At 37.2% G+C, this 14,092-nt stretch overlaps 3 protein-coding genes across 3 annotated transcripts; 1 reads left to right on the plus strand and 2 right to left on the minus strand.

Moving 5' to 3' along the window:
* The first annotated feature begins 5,429 nt into the window (after window positions 1–5,429).
* LOC123878430 lies at window positions 5,430–8,862 on the plus strand. The gene is made up of 4 exons (XM_045925606.1): window positions 5,430–5,440; window positions 5,851–6,060; window positions 8,234–8,499; window positions 8,816–8,862. The coding sequence occupies exons 1-4, from the start codon at window positions 5,430–5,432 to the stop codon at window positions 8,860–8,862; spliced, it is 534 nt and encodes a 177-aa protein (XP_045781562.1).
* Window positions 8,863–8,986: 124 nt separating this feature from the next.
* LOC123878432 lies at window positions 8,987–11,204 on the minus strand. The gene is made up of 4 exons (XM_045925607.1): window positions 11,172–11,204; window positions 9,705–9,962; window positions 9,361–9,612; window positions 8,987–8,992 (listed from the first exon to the last, which is right to left on the minus strand). Exons 1-4 carry the CDS (start codon window positions 11,202–11,204, stop codon window positions 8,987–8,989), a joined length of 549 nt encoding a protein of 182 aa, XP_045781563.1.
* Window positions 11,205–12,505: 1,301 nt separating this feature from the next.
* On the minus strand, window positions 12,506–14,091 carry LOC123878433 (zinc finger BED domain-containing protein 5-like). The gene is made up of 4 exons (XM_045925608.1): window positions 13,731–14,091; window positions 13,444–13,620; window positions 12,716–13,337; window positions 12,506–12,525 (listed from the first exon to the last, which is right to left on the minus strand). The coding sequence occupies exons 2-4, from the start codon at window positions 13,612–13,614 to the stop codon at window positions 12,506–12,508; spliced, it is 813 nt and encodes a 270-aa protein (XP_045781564.1). The 5' UTR covers window positions 13,615–13,620; window positions 13,731–14,091.
* Window position 14,092: the final 1 nt, after the last annotated feature.

Genomic DNA, 14,092 nt, shown 5'->3' on the forward strand with positions numbered 1-14,092 from the left:
CAACACTTCGTGAACGAACAATTTTTGTTGGCTTTAACTCATTTTCGAACACCCAAACTCGTGACTGGTTTTTTGTTTCGGGTTCTTACGCGTATATCCAGGATTCGTCACCTGATACGATGTTGTATACAGCATTTGAGGATCCTGCGTGGAATCTTTCGAGAGTTCTGACGCACCAAGTAACGCGAGCCGCTTTTTGCTCTTCACAGAGCAAATGCGGTATCCATCGGGAAAACAACTTTTTTACACCTAATTGTTCATGCAAGAATATTTGTATTTGACTCATGCCAATGTCTAAAGTTGCCTGAATTTCGCGGTATGTCACATGTCGATCTTCCTCAATCAGCTTACGCACAGCATCAACGTTTTCTTGGGTGACTGCAGTTTTTGGACAACCTTGACGGGGATCATCACTGAGCTTGACACGTCCACGTTGACATTCAGCAAACCAGCGATAAATTGTGGTTTTGGATGGGGCTTCATCACCAAATGCAGAAATCATCCGGTCAACACACTATTTTTGTGTTAAACCACTTCGAAAGTCATAATAAATCATCGCTCTAGAATTTTCTCGAGTCAATTCCATTTTCTCAACGACTAAACAAGTTTGACAAGACCTTGTGACAAGACCGAGAATCTTTTTTTAAATAAATAAATAAATGGTATTCGATTTTTAAAACCAAGGAGTTTTCAATTAAAAAGATTTTAATATGACAGGGACAGTGGAAATATTCCATTCCCGATACTTTTAGTGCAGCCTATGTAATATCATTTTTAAAAATGGACATCCCTTCTCAGTACTTTTGTGACAAATTAATGGCAATCAGTAAATAACTACCATAATGGCTTCTTACCAGGCTGCATGGTCTACGACTTTTGCATTTCCTGAAGGGGATAAAAATTAAAAGTTAAAACTAACTACAATAATGGCTTACATAACAGCCGGAAGTTTAAAAGCACTTTTATTTACGAAAAAAATAATCCCAAAACAAATATTCATGAAACTTAGTGAGATATTATGTTTTTATTTTAGCTTTAATAAATGAATAAAAAATTTAAGGTACCTACAATGCTTCTTGTGAGAGTACTGTCCATGGGCATTATTCTTTGAGTGGAAACGGAATTTGACATCAAATCATGGAGAACTTGGCAACAAGAAGAATTCCCATGGGAATAAAACCATTTGATGGAACAAACAGTTACAGTAACTGGCTATTTAGAGTTATGGGCGCTACATACTTTCAGTTTTAACTGTGCGATTTAACTGTACAGTCCAACTGTACAGATAAATCGTTAGGTGTGTGGAACGTACAGTTGAACTGTACAGTTTAACTGAGATCTAATCAAAATATCAATAGATAAATCTGTATAGATAGAACTGTACAGTGATAACTGAGAGTGTGTAGTCGAAAACTGTGCAGTTTCGTCAGTTTTGTCGCGGCGAGCGTGAAGTGAATACGTATTTTTAACCGACTTCCAAAAAAGGAGGAGGTTCTCAATTCGTCGGAATCTTTTTTTTTTTTTTTTTTTTTTTATATTTTTTATGTATGTTCCCCGATTACTCAAAAACCCCTGGACCGATTTGGAAATTTTTTTTTTTGTTTGAAAGGGTATACTGTGCAGGTGGTCCCATATAAATTTGGTGAAGATCTGATGAATATCTTCGGAGATGGAGAACAGAACTCCTCAATGGATAGGAGCAAATTGCTCGCGATCAGTGTAATAGCTTAGTAAACAGTAGGGTTTTAACTGGGCACAGCATATTATAGTACAGTGGGGCCACTAAAAATTGTGAAATAAAAAATTTTCAAAAGAAAAATAAAACCGACTTCAAAAACGACAAACACTAAAAAGTAAAAAATGACTTTTGTTTAGCTACACGTGTAATGTACCTAGGTATGAAGTCGGGCGAGCTTCACTCTTGGATTTCTAATTTTGTTTTAATATGTTCGCTCGACTTCATACCTAGGTACATTACACGTGTAGCTAAACAAAAGTTATTTTTTACTTTTTAGTGTTTGTCGTTTTTGAAGTCGGTTTTATTTTTCTTTTGAAAATTTTGTCTTACTCATCGCTTCTACGAAAAGTCAACGCTCGACCATGGCACCACGCGAATGGCTCGAAGAGTTTATACAACTATACCAATCGGAGCCTTCATTGTGGAAAATCAAAAGCAAGGCATACCATAATAGAGAAAAAAAAGATTCAGCTTATGAGAAGCTCATTTTAAAACTACGGGAAATAGATCCTAATAGTAATAAAGAGGCTGTTATAAAGAAAATTAATAACCTACGCTGTACATATAACAAGGAGCACAAAAAAAGTCATGGCCTCAAAATCTGGATCAGGCGCCGAAGACATACATATATGAGCCGAAGTTATGGTATTACTCATTATTACGTTTCTTAGACGATCAAAATATACCAAGGCCTAGTCGGTCTAATTTGGAGGATAGAGAAGATGAGGTAGGTAAATAAAATTTAGTTTTAGCTCTATTAATTTAATAATAATCTAATTTATTTTATTAATTTTCATACAAAAGTTATTTCATTAAAGGTTGTAGGCATCGATATTTATTAGAGATCGATGATTATAGGTAGGTATATCAAACAAACCCGATAATTCTAGAATGTTATGTAGACAAATTTATATATGAGGAAGTTTACAAGTGGATTTACCTACTTTATCGTTGGCCTAATTTGTTAACCTGCTAAGTCCATTTTTGAGCAATTTATTGTGATCGAACTATAACTTTATTTAATCAAATAAAATTATTTTGCCAAGGAACCTGACCTTCATTGTTAAAATAGTTCATAAATTCTTCTCTAATTATTTTGGGTGCCCGACTTATGTTTCCCGTATTTCTTCTCTCTATAGGTTCCATAGTCGAAATGTCTGTTCTGTTGTACATCCTGAGATTATGGTTCCAGTATCAATTTGTTCTCGATCAAAACAATCTGGATTAGTATAAGAATTAGGCATTTTTTTAATTAGATAGTTATGCAATGCACAACATGCCATAACGACGGATTCAATTTTATTTGGCTGTAAATTTATAGCTGTATGAAAGATTCTGAAACGTGAGGCCAGGAAGCCAAAGGCATTTTCCACAATCCGACGTGCTCGTGAAACACGATAATTGTATATTTTTTTATCTATTGAAGTCAATTCTGCTTGTCTGAACGGTTTCATTATATCAGATCTCAACGGAAACGCGTCATCAGAAACAAGAACGTATGGCAAACGTCTCTGACTATTTCTTACAGCTTCTTCGCTTGGAATTTCCAACTGGTTATTCTGGAGCAATTCAAAAAAATTTGTATTTTGTAATACGCCTCCATCTGAAACTCGCCCGTTCGTACCGAAATCACATAGTAAAAACTGATATTGAGCGTCAACAACAGCATATGGTACATAAGTACCATGCTGTGGTGTTTTTTATAGTTGTAAAATTCCGATCCACATCCTTTAGGTGGAATAATAGCAATATGTTTTCCATCTATTGCGCTAAGTAGATGTGGAAAGTTCCACCTTTCTTCAAATAACGCACTAATTGCTTTCCATTCATTGCATGTTCGTGGAAACTGAAACAAAGAAAATGTTACAGATTAACGTGATGGAATCATCGGGTGCAACATCAGTGTCTGAAAATGAGGCAGCGCATTCGGAGTTAGATGTTTCTGAAAAAATTTCTGCTCCGAGTCCTACGGCTTCTATCTCAACCATTGATTCAACTTCGAGTGGTCATGGTTCGGCACCTAAACGGCTACCGAAAAGAAAGAATAATGAAGATTTAACAAAAGAAGTTTTACAATCTGTTCAGGACCACTTTAAACAGCCGACATATAAAGAGGATCGCTACGATATTATTGGATAAATGGTAGCATTGAAACTTCGAGAATTTAAAAATAAACAACAACAGTTGTTAGCAGAAAAAATAATTAACGAAACGTTATTCGAAGCTGAGATGGGAAATCTTACAATGTCACATAGGGTAATGGCTCCAAGAACAATGATATTAAATGATATTCAATCACAATCAAGTACTTCAACTTCTATGCCATCACCATCTCATAACTCTATTCCATCACCATCGCATTATATAAGTACTCCAAATCAGTCACCCATAACTCAGCCTCAGTATTATGCTGTCACACTAGCTCCTCAGACGCCAATAATAGATACTATGAGTGCTACTACGGTGCAACTGTCAATTCCGGACTGGACAGAGGATACAGCTGGATCATATGTATCGCGATTTGTAACCAACACTGATGTGATGTGATGAGAAGATGATTTATTTGATTAAATAAATTTATAATAATAATAATATGAGTAATTTTATTACTTACCTTTAAGTAGTCCTTGTGTAAAACCTAATAAATTGCTTCACAAGTTTCTGGTATGATGGCGGAAAGTGCTTGTGGCGATATTATTGTAGAAAATTTTAAACATTCATAAGATCGCCCTGTAGCTAAAAATCTTAAAGTTGCCGTTAATCTTTCATGAGGTGTTATAGTATTTCTCAATATGGTGTCTTGCTTTTTTATTAATGGTGTCACTAAAGACAGCAGTGTGCCTAGTCGGAGTTTTTTAACCTATTCGATCGCGTACTGCGTTTTGTATGGAATTGAAATAGCGCCATCTAGTGACAAGAAGTGGAAACATAATTTGTGAGTGCGAGTTTTTTACGTCCTCGGGACCGACTATTGTTTACCGACTCGCATGCGAAAGTGACAACGTGAGCGCACGTGATTGGTTGATTCAAGAACTATGCGAGTGCGAGTATCAAATTTTGAGAATTCGCGAAGTAAATTGAGTAAACACGACGCTAACGCGATAGTTAAGTTGTCGCATAGATTTTTACAGTGAAAGTTGAGTGAGGAGATAATTTTAAAGACATTTATTTGCATTTTTCAAGTTTAATTTAAAGGACTACGATTTAAAAATTATGGCAGGGCGGTATTTTAGTCAAAACTACTTTTAATTTACTTTTCTAGGCTCTAAAAGAATATGTGTTCATAAACATAATCAGTTTTCTAAATCACATATAGATGGCGCTGTTGTTATTAACTTATAGTCTTCCACGTAAAATTATTAAAATATCTTGTACGATGCTACGAAACCCTTAGAGTGCGAGTCCGACTCACCCTTGACTCATTTTTAATACATAATGATGACGTACATACTATACCTACCTACAAAGACGATGATTTCAAAACATAAACATAGACAGTAGATATAACCAGTTAAATTTTGATAGACAGCTGCTTCCATACAATCACTTCATAGAAATTTCATTCTAAATTTGGTTGGTTTATATCACGACGCCAACATTTCAAAAATAATAAACGCCATTCACGGTGAGTACACGCGTATGGGCTGGTTAGCTTCGGTGGTATCTCACACTCGCTGACTCGCGATTCTCGATGCGTTTGAGGTTAGCTCGGTTAACGCAGTAGTGAAGTCATTCGAATAATTTTGTGGATCTCCCACTCGGCACACAGGTGCAAATAGGTATTCTCATTCATTCTCAAATAATTATTGTAATCTTTTGGAGTAATTTTCAATTCATTTATCAAGGAGGTGTGTGAATATGATTTTCTCAACAGAAGCCAGTGTTTACACCACAATTCGCGTTTTTTTCGTTTTCTTCTATTTTCATTTAACACACACATTAGCCCTACGATCGCTAAAGTGTCGTCTCTGGAGGCCATATTGATAAAAACTGACAGGTCGCGCGTTTTTGCTTGAAGGTGTGTAGGCTGTATGGACTTACGATTTATCTGTACAGTTGGACTGTACGGTTAAATCGCAGAGTTAAAACTGAAGGTATGTAGCGTCTATTAGGTTGGTGCTCGAACAACACGAGGTTCTATCGGTGTTGAGCGACGCGGTGCCGTCGGATGCCGTGGGATTGGCGGAATTTAACAAAAATGATGTAAAAGCCAGGAATGTCATCGTGCAGTGCTTATCTGACAGCATTTTGACCATGATTAAAGACAAAAAGACAGCCAGGGAAATAATAGACACACTAAATGCCACTTACGAAAAAAAAAGGTATGAAATCATTAGTAACAGCTCAGAAAGCTTGGAGGAAGCTAGAGTTCTATTAAGACAAACCTCTGAAGGATTTCATTCAGGATTTTAAGTCTTTGGCATCTGATGTCAGGGTTACTGGAGGGAGATTGGAAGAGGATGAAATAATCAGCCAACTCTTGGTAGCAATGCCTTCTGAATTTGACAGTGTGGTTTCTGCGATGGACATTCTTTATAATTAGGATAAATCTGCGGTTACACTGGAGTATGTAAAGAACACTACTTGCTGAGGAGGAGCGGCGTACTAAGAGAGATGTGGTTTCAGAACACAGTCGCCAGGTGCTTTTGCGACAGGGCGGTCAGTTCCTGCCAGGGATAACTACCACAGGTCAAGGAAGAATATTGGATGTTTTTTTGTAAATCTTTTGGACACAAAAAGAAAGACTGCTTCAAATATAAGGCTCGGTCAAGTAACGAGTCAGGTGCTGTTGCCAGAGAGAGTGGTTCTGCAGACTGTACCTTTATTACAAGTGAAAACAGTACATTGAGTGCCGGTCAGTTATGTCATGAAATAGTATTCGTTATAGACAGTGGCGCTAGTTCTCATATTTTAAAAAGTGATTATCGAAGTTTTGTGTATGACCTTGCCAATGTGAATGTTGACATTAACGTAGCCAAAGCGGGTCAGTTTGTGACAGCGAATGAGAAGGGTACTCTTAAAGGTATGACTGACCTGGGTAATACAATAACTATTAAAGATGTATTAATTTGTGTCAATATTTTGTTCAATTTGTTATCAGTTAAAAAGTTAGAAGGAAAAGGTTTCCAAATAATTTTTGAAAATTCTGTTGCAAAGATGATCCCACGCGCTTTCACATTCCATGGTTTGTTTTGATGCAAGTTTTGTTGAAGAAATGTTAAGTATAGAAACAAGGAAAAAATTGCAATATTATTTAGCGATAGTGACGATAGTGATATGGAGCTACTAGCTCTGTAATCGGACTCTGATACCGAAACCGATAGCGAGTCTGAAGGAGACAACGCGCTAGTGTTCGGAGAATCAAATGGGTGAACCACACTGGCACTGACGTTGCGCTTATCTTTACCAAAAGCCCAAGCAGTAATAATTGCCACTTCTGTATTACACAACGTTTGTAGAAACAATAACTTACCGGAGCTTCCTGCAGAAGTAGATTTACCACCAGAAGATAGTATTTTTGAGGATTTAAATAGTGAAGTCACAAATGTCCAAGAAAGAGCTGTCCTTTTTTTGTCGCCCGCGTGGATTTAGGTTTTTCAAAATCCCGTGGGAACTCTTTGCTTTTCCGGGATAAAAAGTAGCCTATGTGCTAATCCAGGATATTATCTATCTCCATTCCAAATTTCAGCCAAATCCGTCCAGTAGTTTTTGCGTGAAGGAGTAACAAACATACAAACACGCACATACACCCAAACTTTCGCCTTTATAATATTATATGGTGTGATTGTCAGTAGCAGATTTGGAAGTGAACCTATTTCTTTTATCATGATAATCAAAATCTCAACCCACACCTGGCCTACTACTGAGCATGAGAAGGGTTTGAGCGAAAATCCACCACAGCCAAGTGCAGGTTGGTAGATGTCACACAGCTTTGAGAACCATTATGAAGAACTCTTAGGCATACGGGTTCCTTCTCAACAGTTAACTTCACCGTTAAAGCAAGTGATTTTATTGCTTACTAGATGATGCCCGCGACTTCGCGTGGATTTAGGTTTTTTGAAATCCCGTGGGAACTCTTTGATTTTCCGGGATAAAAAGTAGCCTATGTGCTAATCCTGGATATTATCTATCTCCATTCCAAATTACAGCCAAATCTGTCCAGTAGTTTTTGCGTGATGGAGTAACAAACATACACACACACACATACAAACTTTCGCCTTTATAATATTAGTGTGAAGAGCCACTGAACTCACAAAAGTTGAGTCGTGTGCTGGGATTTACACCCTGCCACACTATCACAGCTTTAAACTTTGAAATATCTTTTTACAATTTTTGTAGGTAAAGGATTATAACAATATGAGAATGTTCAATAAATAATAAAGAATTGTATTTTGATTCACATATTTTATTTCAATTACCAATATCAATATTTATTAATATAATTATTACATTTAACATATTTATATGTTAAATATATAACATATAACTCGGAAGATCATACAAAGATGTGTTAATAAGACAGCCTGGTATCAACACAGAAAAGCAAGAATCCACAGATGAAGAGAGTCAACAAGAAAAAGATAGAACGGAAACGAAGCAGCGTGTAAAACGAAATAAGAAGATTAGGAAACGAAATAAGAATAATACGAAAACAGGAAGCAGTGGTGAAGAGAAGAAAGAAAGTAATACAAGTATGACCATGGATGAGTGTGATGATGAAAACAAAGGCAATGAGAAGAACAAATTCGAGAGAAAAAAAGGTAGCATAAATTATATGAAATTAATTCAAAAATTGAAAGAGATATATTTGTCGGACTGCACTTTCGAAGAAAAGATTAAAGCATTTATTGGTTTTATTATTGAGATTATGAAGTATATTTCGGTTTGGTTTGGGGATAATGACATTTGCACATGGCTGCTTTCTAAATCAAATTATGGATAGTGAGAAAGACTTATTTTGTTAGATTAAGAATTTTGTTGTATTGTTGTATTTAATTAGATTATAATAGGGCTGACATATACTTTAATGTATAAAAGCCCTTAAATAAATAAAGAAAAAAAAAAAAACAATTTTAGCATTAACAAAAGCAGAAGTAGAAAATGTTGAAATTTTGAATCATTGATTCAAAAAACAAGGCAAAATTACAGTAACTATTACCTGTCCTAGGTGTAGCAAGTGTAAGTCTCTGTGGCTTATTTGGTGTTACGTTTTGTAACACTGGGCAATCAGTGATAGTACTACCACCATCACCACTGCAGACCACAATCTCAATATCATTGTTAATTGATGTTTTGACGTGACAACGTCTTATAATTCGATAGAGCCGGCTGCACGCACGAAAAAACCTGACTCATGCGGCGTTACCTCGCTCTGAGGCGTTCCATGTAAGGCTTGAAGTGCAAGCGAGAGCGCGGAACGAGCGACAAAGAAGCACAATCGGCCTTTGTTGTCACGTTCAACTATCGTCAGTAAACCGACTTTACAGACAACCAATTTTTTTTAAAGAATATTAGCCATGCTTATCATGTCTAATACTCTCCTTTCCTCTCCAACTAAGCGTAAAGCTTGTGCTAGGAATGGGTACGACAATAGTGCAACGGGTGGGGTTTGAACCGCCGACCGTCGAATTCAGTCCGCTCCTCAACCGTTGAGCTATCGAGGCTTGAATCCAGTTCCACTGATAGTGTTGTGTTGTCACCAATACTGCCATCACAACTGTTTCCGCCATCACCATCGTGCCACGAGTATACACCCCTGTTTCTTTGTCACCCCCAAATGGGACAGTGAACCCACTGCCCGTACTCCCGAGCATACCAGATACTCTGTCCAATATATCATCTGAGGGTATATAATCAGCAGGACCACCACCAGTCTGTAAAAAAATTACGTGTAGGTAAGTAAATTACTACATAGGTATTGAAGTTCGATTAAAATATAAGTAGGCATGAATTACTACTAGCTAGCCTTAATTTGGTTCATCCTTATTTTAGTGCTACGTTTGCGTGAATCCTTTTTCAGATTCTCCCATTTTAAACGTAGCTGCTGCGGTGTTCTTGGGCTATTTGAGGCAGAGGAATTAAACCTCTCGGTTAATCTCACCCACTCTTCGGTTTTCATTTTATTGTTGTAGGCGTTTGTGGTTTTTGAAGAAATTATTTTGCTGCCTTCTATAAGGTCCAGAAAAAACTTCGACTCCTCTTTTGTAAGGGGCTTGCCTTTTGGCTAGAAATAAAAATAATTTATGCGCGAATTTACGCGTTCCTTCCTAAGAACAGCGTCACTTTATGAAATAACAAATATGAAATAGGCACATGATAGATTCTTACGATTTCAGAATCCATTGGTGATGACATTGTTTTAACTTTTAGATATTGTATTTGTTACCACCACACTAATTTCATACAAAATTAGACAAAATTGGTTAATTTTTGACAAAGCAATACGTTGGGCTCCCGTTTACAATGCCGAAGCAATCTAGTAGTAGGACAACATACGTTCCATTTCGGCTTAAGTATGTTTACTTAATATTTTAATACCTAATTCATAAAGTATTATTTCCAGTATTATTATTACACGTTTCAAGTTTTATGCCTTTTATGCTTTGAAGTTTCTGACTATAAGTCCCTCAGAATGGACTTGGACGGACCTTGGCGAGTATATTAGGGAAATTAATGGACCCGATGCTAAAAACAAATCAATAAGCGAGTTAGTAGCAATGGACCCCGTTGCAGCATCACGATTTATCGAAATAAAATTTAAAGCTCTTTTAGCTTTCCTTACGTCATCTGAGGCACCTTTGGGTGAAATAGAACACTATTTTTGGCGGCGTGAATACCAAGCGAGGGGCTTGCAGCACTTCCATCTTCCCCAAAATTCCCCAATACTTCAAGAGTCAACAGCTAATGAGGTCGCAAGTTTTATCAGTAAATATATTACATGTGCTGTTCCTGATAAAAACATTTCACCAACATTACACGAACGTGTAGTGAAATATCAAACCCACAAGCATAACTCATACTGCTTAAGGAAAAAAAAAACAAAATCAGGTTTCACAACTGTTTGCAGATTTGGATTTCCTCGCCTAGTAACTGATATTTTAACGATAAAAAATGTAATCGAATCAATAGCTGCGAGTAAGTCTAATAATAGACTTTATAATATACCCCGTAAAGAAGAATCTCGATATATCAACGACTACAACCCAGCAATCCTTCTCGCTTGGAATGGTAATATGGACTTGCAGTATGTAGGAGAAAAAACAGCTGTATTAAATTATTACATTACTAAATACACCACAAAAGGCGAAAAGAGTCATACAATAGACCAGCGGTTCCCGAATTCTTTTGGCTTCGGAACCCTTTTTGTTTCACCATTTTTCGGCGGAACCCTAGCTTTTAGTAAGAAGTAAACTAAAGACGGAAATACACTTACATCTCGTGGCGTGTGGTAGCGCGCCAGAAGCATATCGGTTTCATACATTTAATATGGTTAAAGACATACTTGTATGCCTTGTCGTGTCACGTCCTGTCAAATGTATGAAAACGTATGATCCTGGCGCGCCACGACATGCCACGCCACGTAAGTATATTTCCGCCTTAACAGCAACATTTTTTTTCGTGAAATCACACCATCTGAGGCTTTTTGGATTGGTGTCCGCAAAGTTTGATGTTAAGAGAAAGACTTTTTAAGATAAAAATATTTACTTAGTTAGAAGAAAAGGTAATTACAAAAATTTTAATGTGATGAATGAAATCTCTTCATAGTTTTCCTTAAAATTACATCGAAGTCAGGTTTTATGTCCGACAATTGGATGCGGAGGTCTGGTGCAGCATTCAACCTACTCCTAAACTTATTTTTCGTGTAGGCGTACCTACGCTGAAAACCCAGCCTCGCATCTGTAAGTTGTCACAAATGGGAGTAATGCTATGATAGCTTTTTCAGCAATGCCCGGGTATTCGTTTTTCAGGCCAATCCAAAATTGACTCGGGTTCATGATAGCTTCAGATTCGAAAAGTTGTTGGAGTGTGGATGAATTTTTAATATCAATTAAATTTTCATATTCCAATACAGTCAGTGTTAAAGGTTTGGTACTAATCCTAAATGGATTTCGGACCCATTCGATTTCCCGTAACCGAAGCTTTTCTTCTGGAAAATATTCCTCCAAAGATGTTTTTAGGTTTGTCAAATGTTCACGTATACTTATCTCTACGTCTGTAGCGATTTGAAGATGATTATATTTTTTGAGAAATTGCTCAAGTAGTGGAAAACACTCATACCTTTTTTGTCCAAGACATTCAATCCACAAGGCGATTTTCTCTTTCAATGAAGATACTTTGTCACTCACTGTAAATATGGTTATCATTCTTCCCTGCAAAGAGCTGCTCACTGTGTTCAGTTTATCAAATATGTCAGCCAAATAAGCCAATCTCATCAACCATCGCTCGTCTCGTAACAGTTCAAGATAGCTAGCACTTGCAGGCGAAGGAAGGGTCTGTAAGAAAACTTTCAGTTCATCGCGCAATTCATATAATCTGTTTAAAACCCTTCCTCTGGAAAGCCACCTCACTTCCGTGTGTAGAAGGAGTGATTGATGCTGACTTTTCATGTCTTCACACGTTTTTTTGAATAGCCTTGACTGCAGTGGACGTGTTTTCACAAAATTGACGATTTGTACGGCTTGATCAAGGACTTGTTTTAAATCAGATGGCACTCTTTTCACGGCAAGAGCATGACGATGTAAATGACTGTTCCTTTTACTTTACCAATCATGGCTGCAGCTCCATCGCTGCATACATCAATACATTTATTCCAATCAATTTTGTTTTTTTTCATGTATTCATCAATAACTTTAAAAATTTCTTCTCCAGTTGTATTGGCCTCCAAAGGAGCACAGAGAAACAAATCTTCTTCGATAGATTCTCTGTATGGATATCTGACAAAAACTAGCAGTATTGCTAGTCCGGCAACATCCGTACTTTCGTCCAGTTGCATTGCAAATGCATTGCTTTCTTTCAATCTATCAATCAATTCATCTTCAATGTGGTCTGAAATCTTATGAATACGGTCAGATACGATGTTGTTCGAACACTGTACCGTTGCCACTTTCTTAGCTGAATCCTCTCCAAGCAAGCAGGCAACAACTTCAGTCATGCATGGTTTCAAAAAATCCTCGGCTATTGTGTGAGGTTTTCCAGCTCGTGCAATCTTATAACTTAGCATGAATGAGGCTTTCGTGGCGTTTTCATTATCAGTTTTTGCATATTTTTGTAAAGCGGTCACACCTGCTTGATGTACATCTCTTTGTCTTTCAAAAAAACTAATGTTTTTATTTTTGAGGTGAGGATGATTAGTATCAAGGTGACGCTTAAGCTTTGCAGGTGCCAGGGAGCTATTCAACAAAATCTTGCTGCAAACAACACATTTTCCATCAGGATTTTCAGCATTCCCTATCGGTATAAATCCATAGGACAGATAGGACTCATCATATTTTCTCTTTTTTGAAGATATTCCCGCTTGACGTTCAGTATGGTCGGTAGTAGATGGTATCACTGTGTTTTGCTGATTTTGTTCAACAAAAGTGTCTTCCGTACCAATACCCTGAAAAAAAAATGCAATAAAAAACAGTTCGTATAAGCGCGGACACATACGTGTAACTTTAACAAATTGAAATAAATTATAATAAAAAATAGAATTAAGTTCTTACTGAACAACTAGCACCACTGGTAATTTCCGTTTTTTTTTCAATTGTCTCTCCTTCTGGTGAAGATGAGACTTGGTCAAAAGCTTGATTAGATTGATAAGTATTAACATTACTGTCCACAAAGCTAGCACCACGTTTCCCCTTAGCAATCCCAGGTTTTAGCCATTTATCCATCGTGAACTGTAAGTAAAACACAGCAATATTTTAGGCAAAAACGACCTGTTTTTGTGGAACTATTATAAGTAGCATTTGATTTATCATTATAATACGTAAAAATAATAAAAACATACCTGCTTAAAACAGTGCTCGTAAAACTATAAACAATCACTATCTAGGTACGGAATTTATTCTTAGCTTATTTTCGAGTTTTAAAATTTGGTATCAAAAACTTGATCACGTGCAGTCCTAGTAATCGTATTGACTCAACTGAATGGTCGCAAGCTGCCGCGGTATGCCGCGGGCGGCGGGAGAGCGACGAACGGCGCGGGCGGTGGGAGGACGACGAGCGGCGCGGGCGGTGGGAGGACGACGAGCGGCGCGACCGGGCGACGCGACACGTGACACGCACAGCGTACCTACCTACCTACATGGCGCCTAAATGGAATTTTGGAATGCAATATTTTAAAACAAGTTGATTGAAAATGAATAATAA

Source organism: Maniola jurtina, chromosome 26, assembly GCF_905333055.1.
Source record: "Maniola jurtina chromosome 26, ilManJurt1.1, whole genome shotgun sequence".
Lineage (NCBI taxonomy): Eukaryota > Metazoa > Arthropoda > Insecta > Lepidoptera > Nymphalidae > Maniola > Maniola jurtina.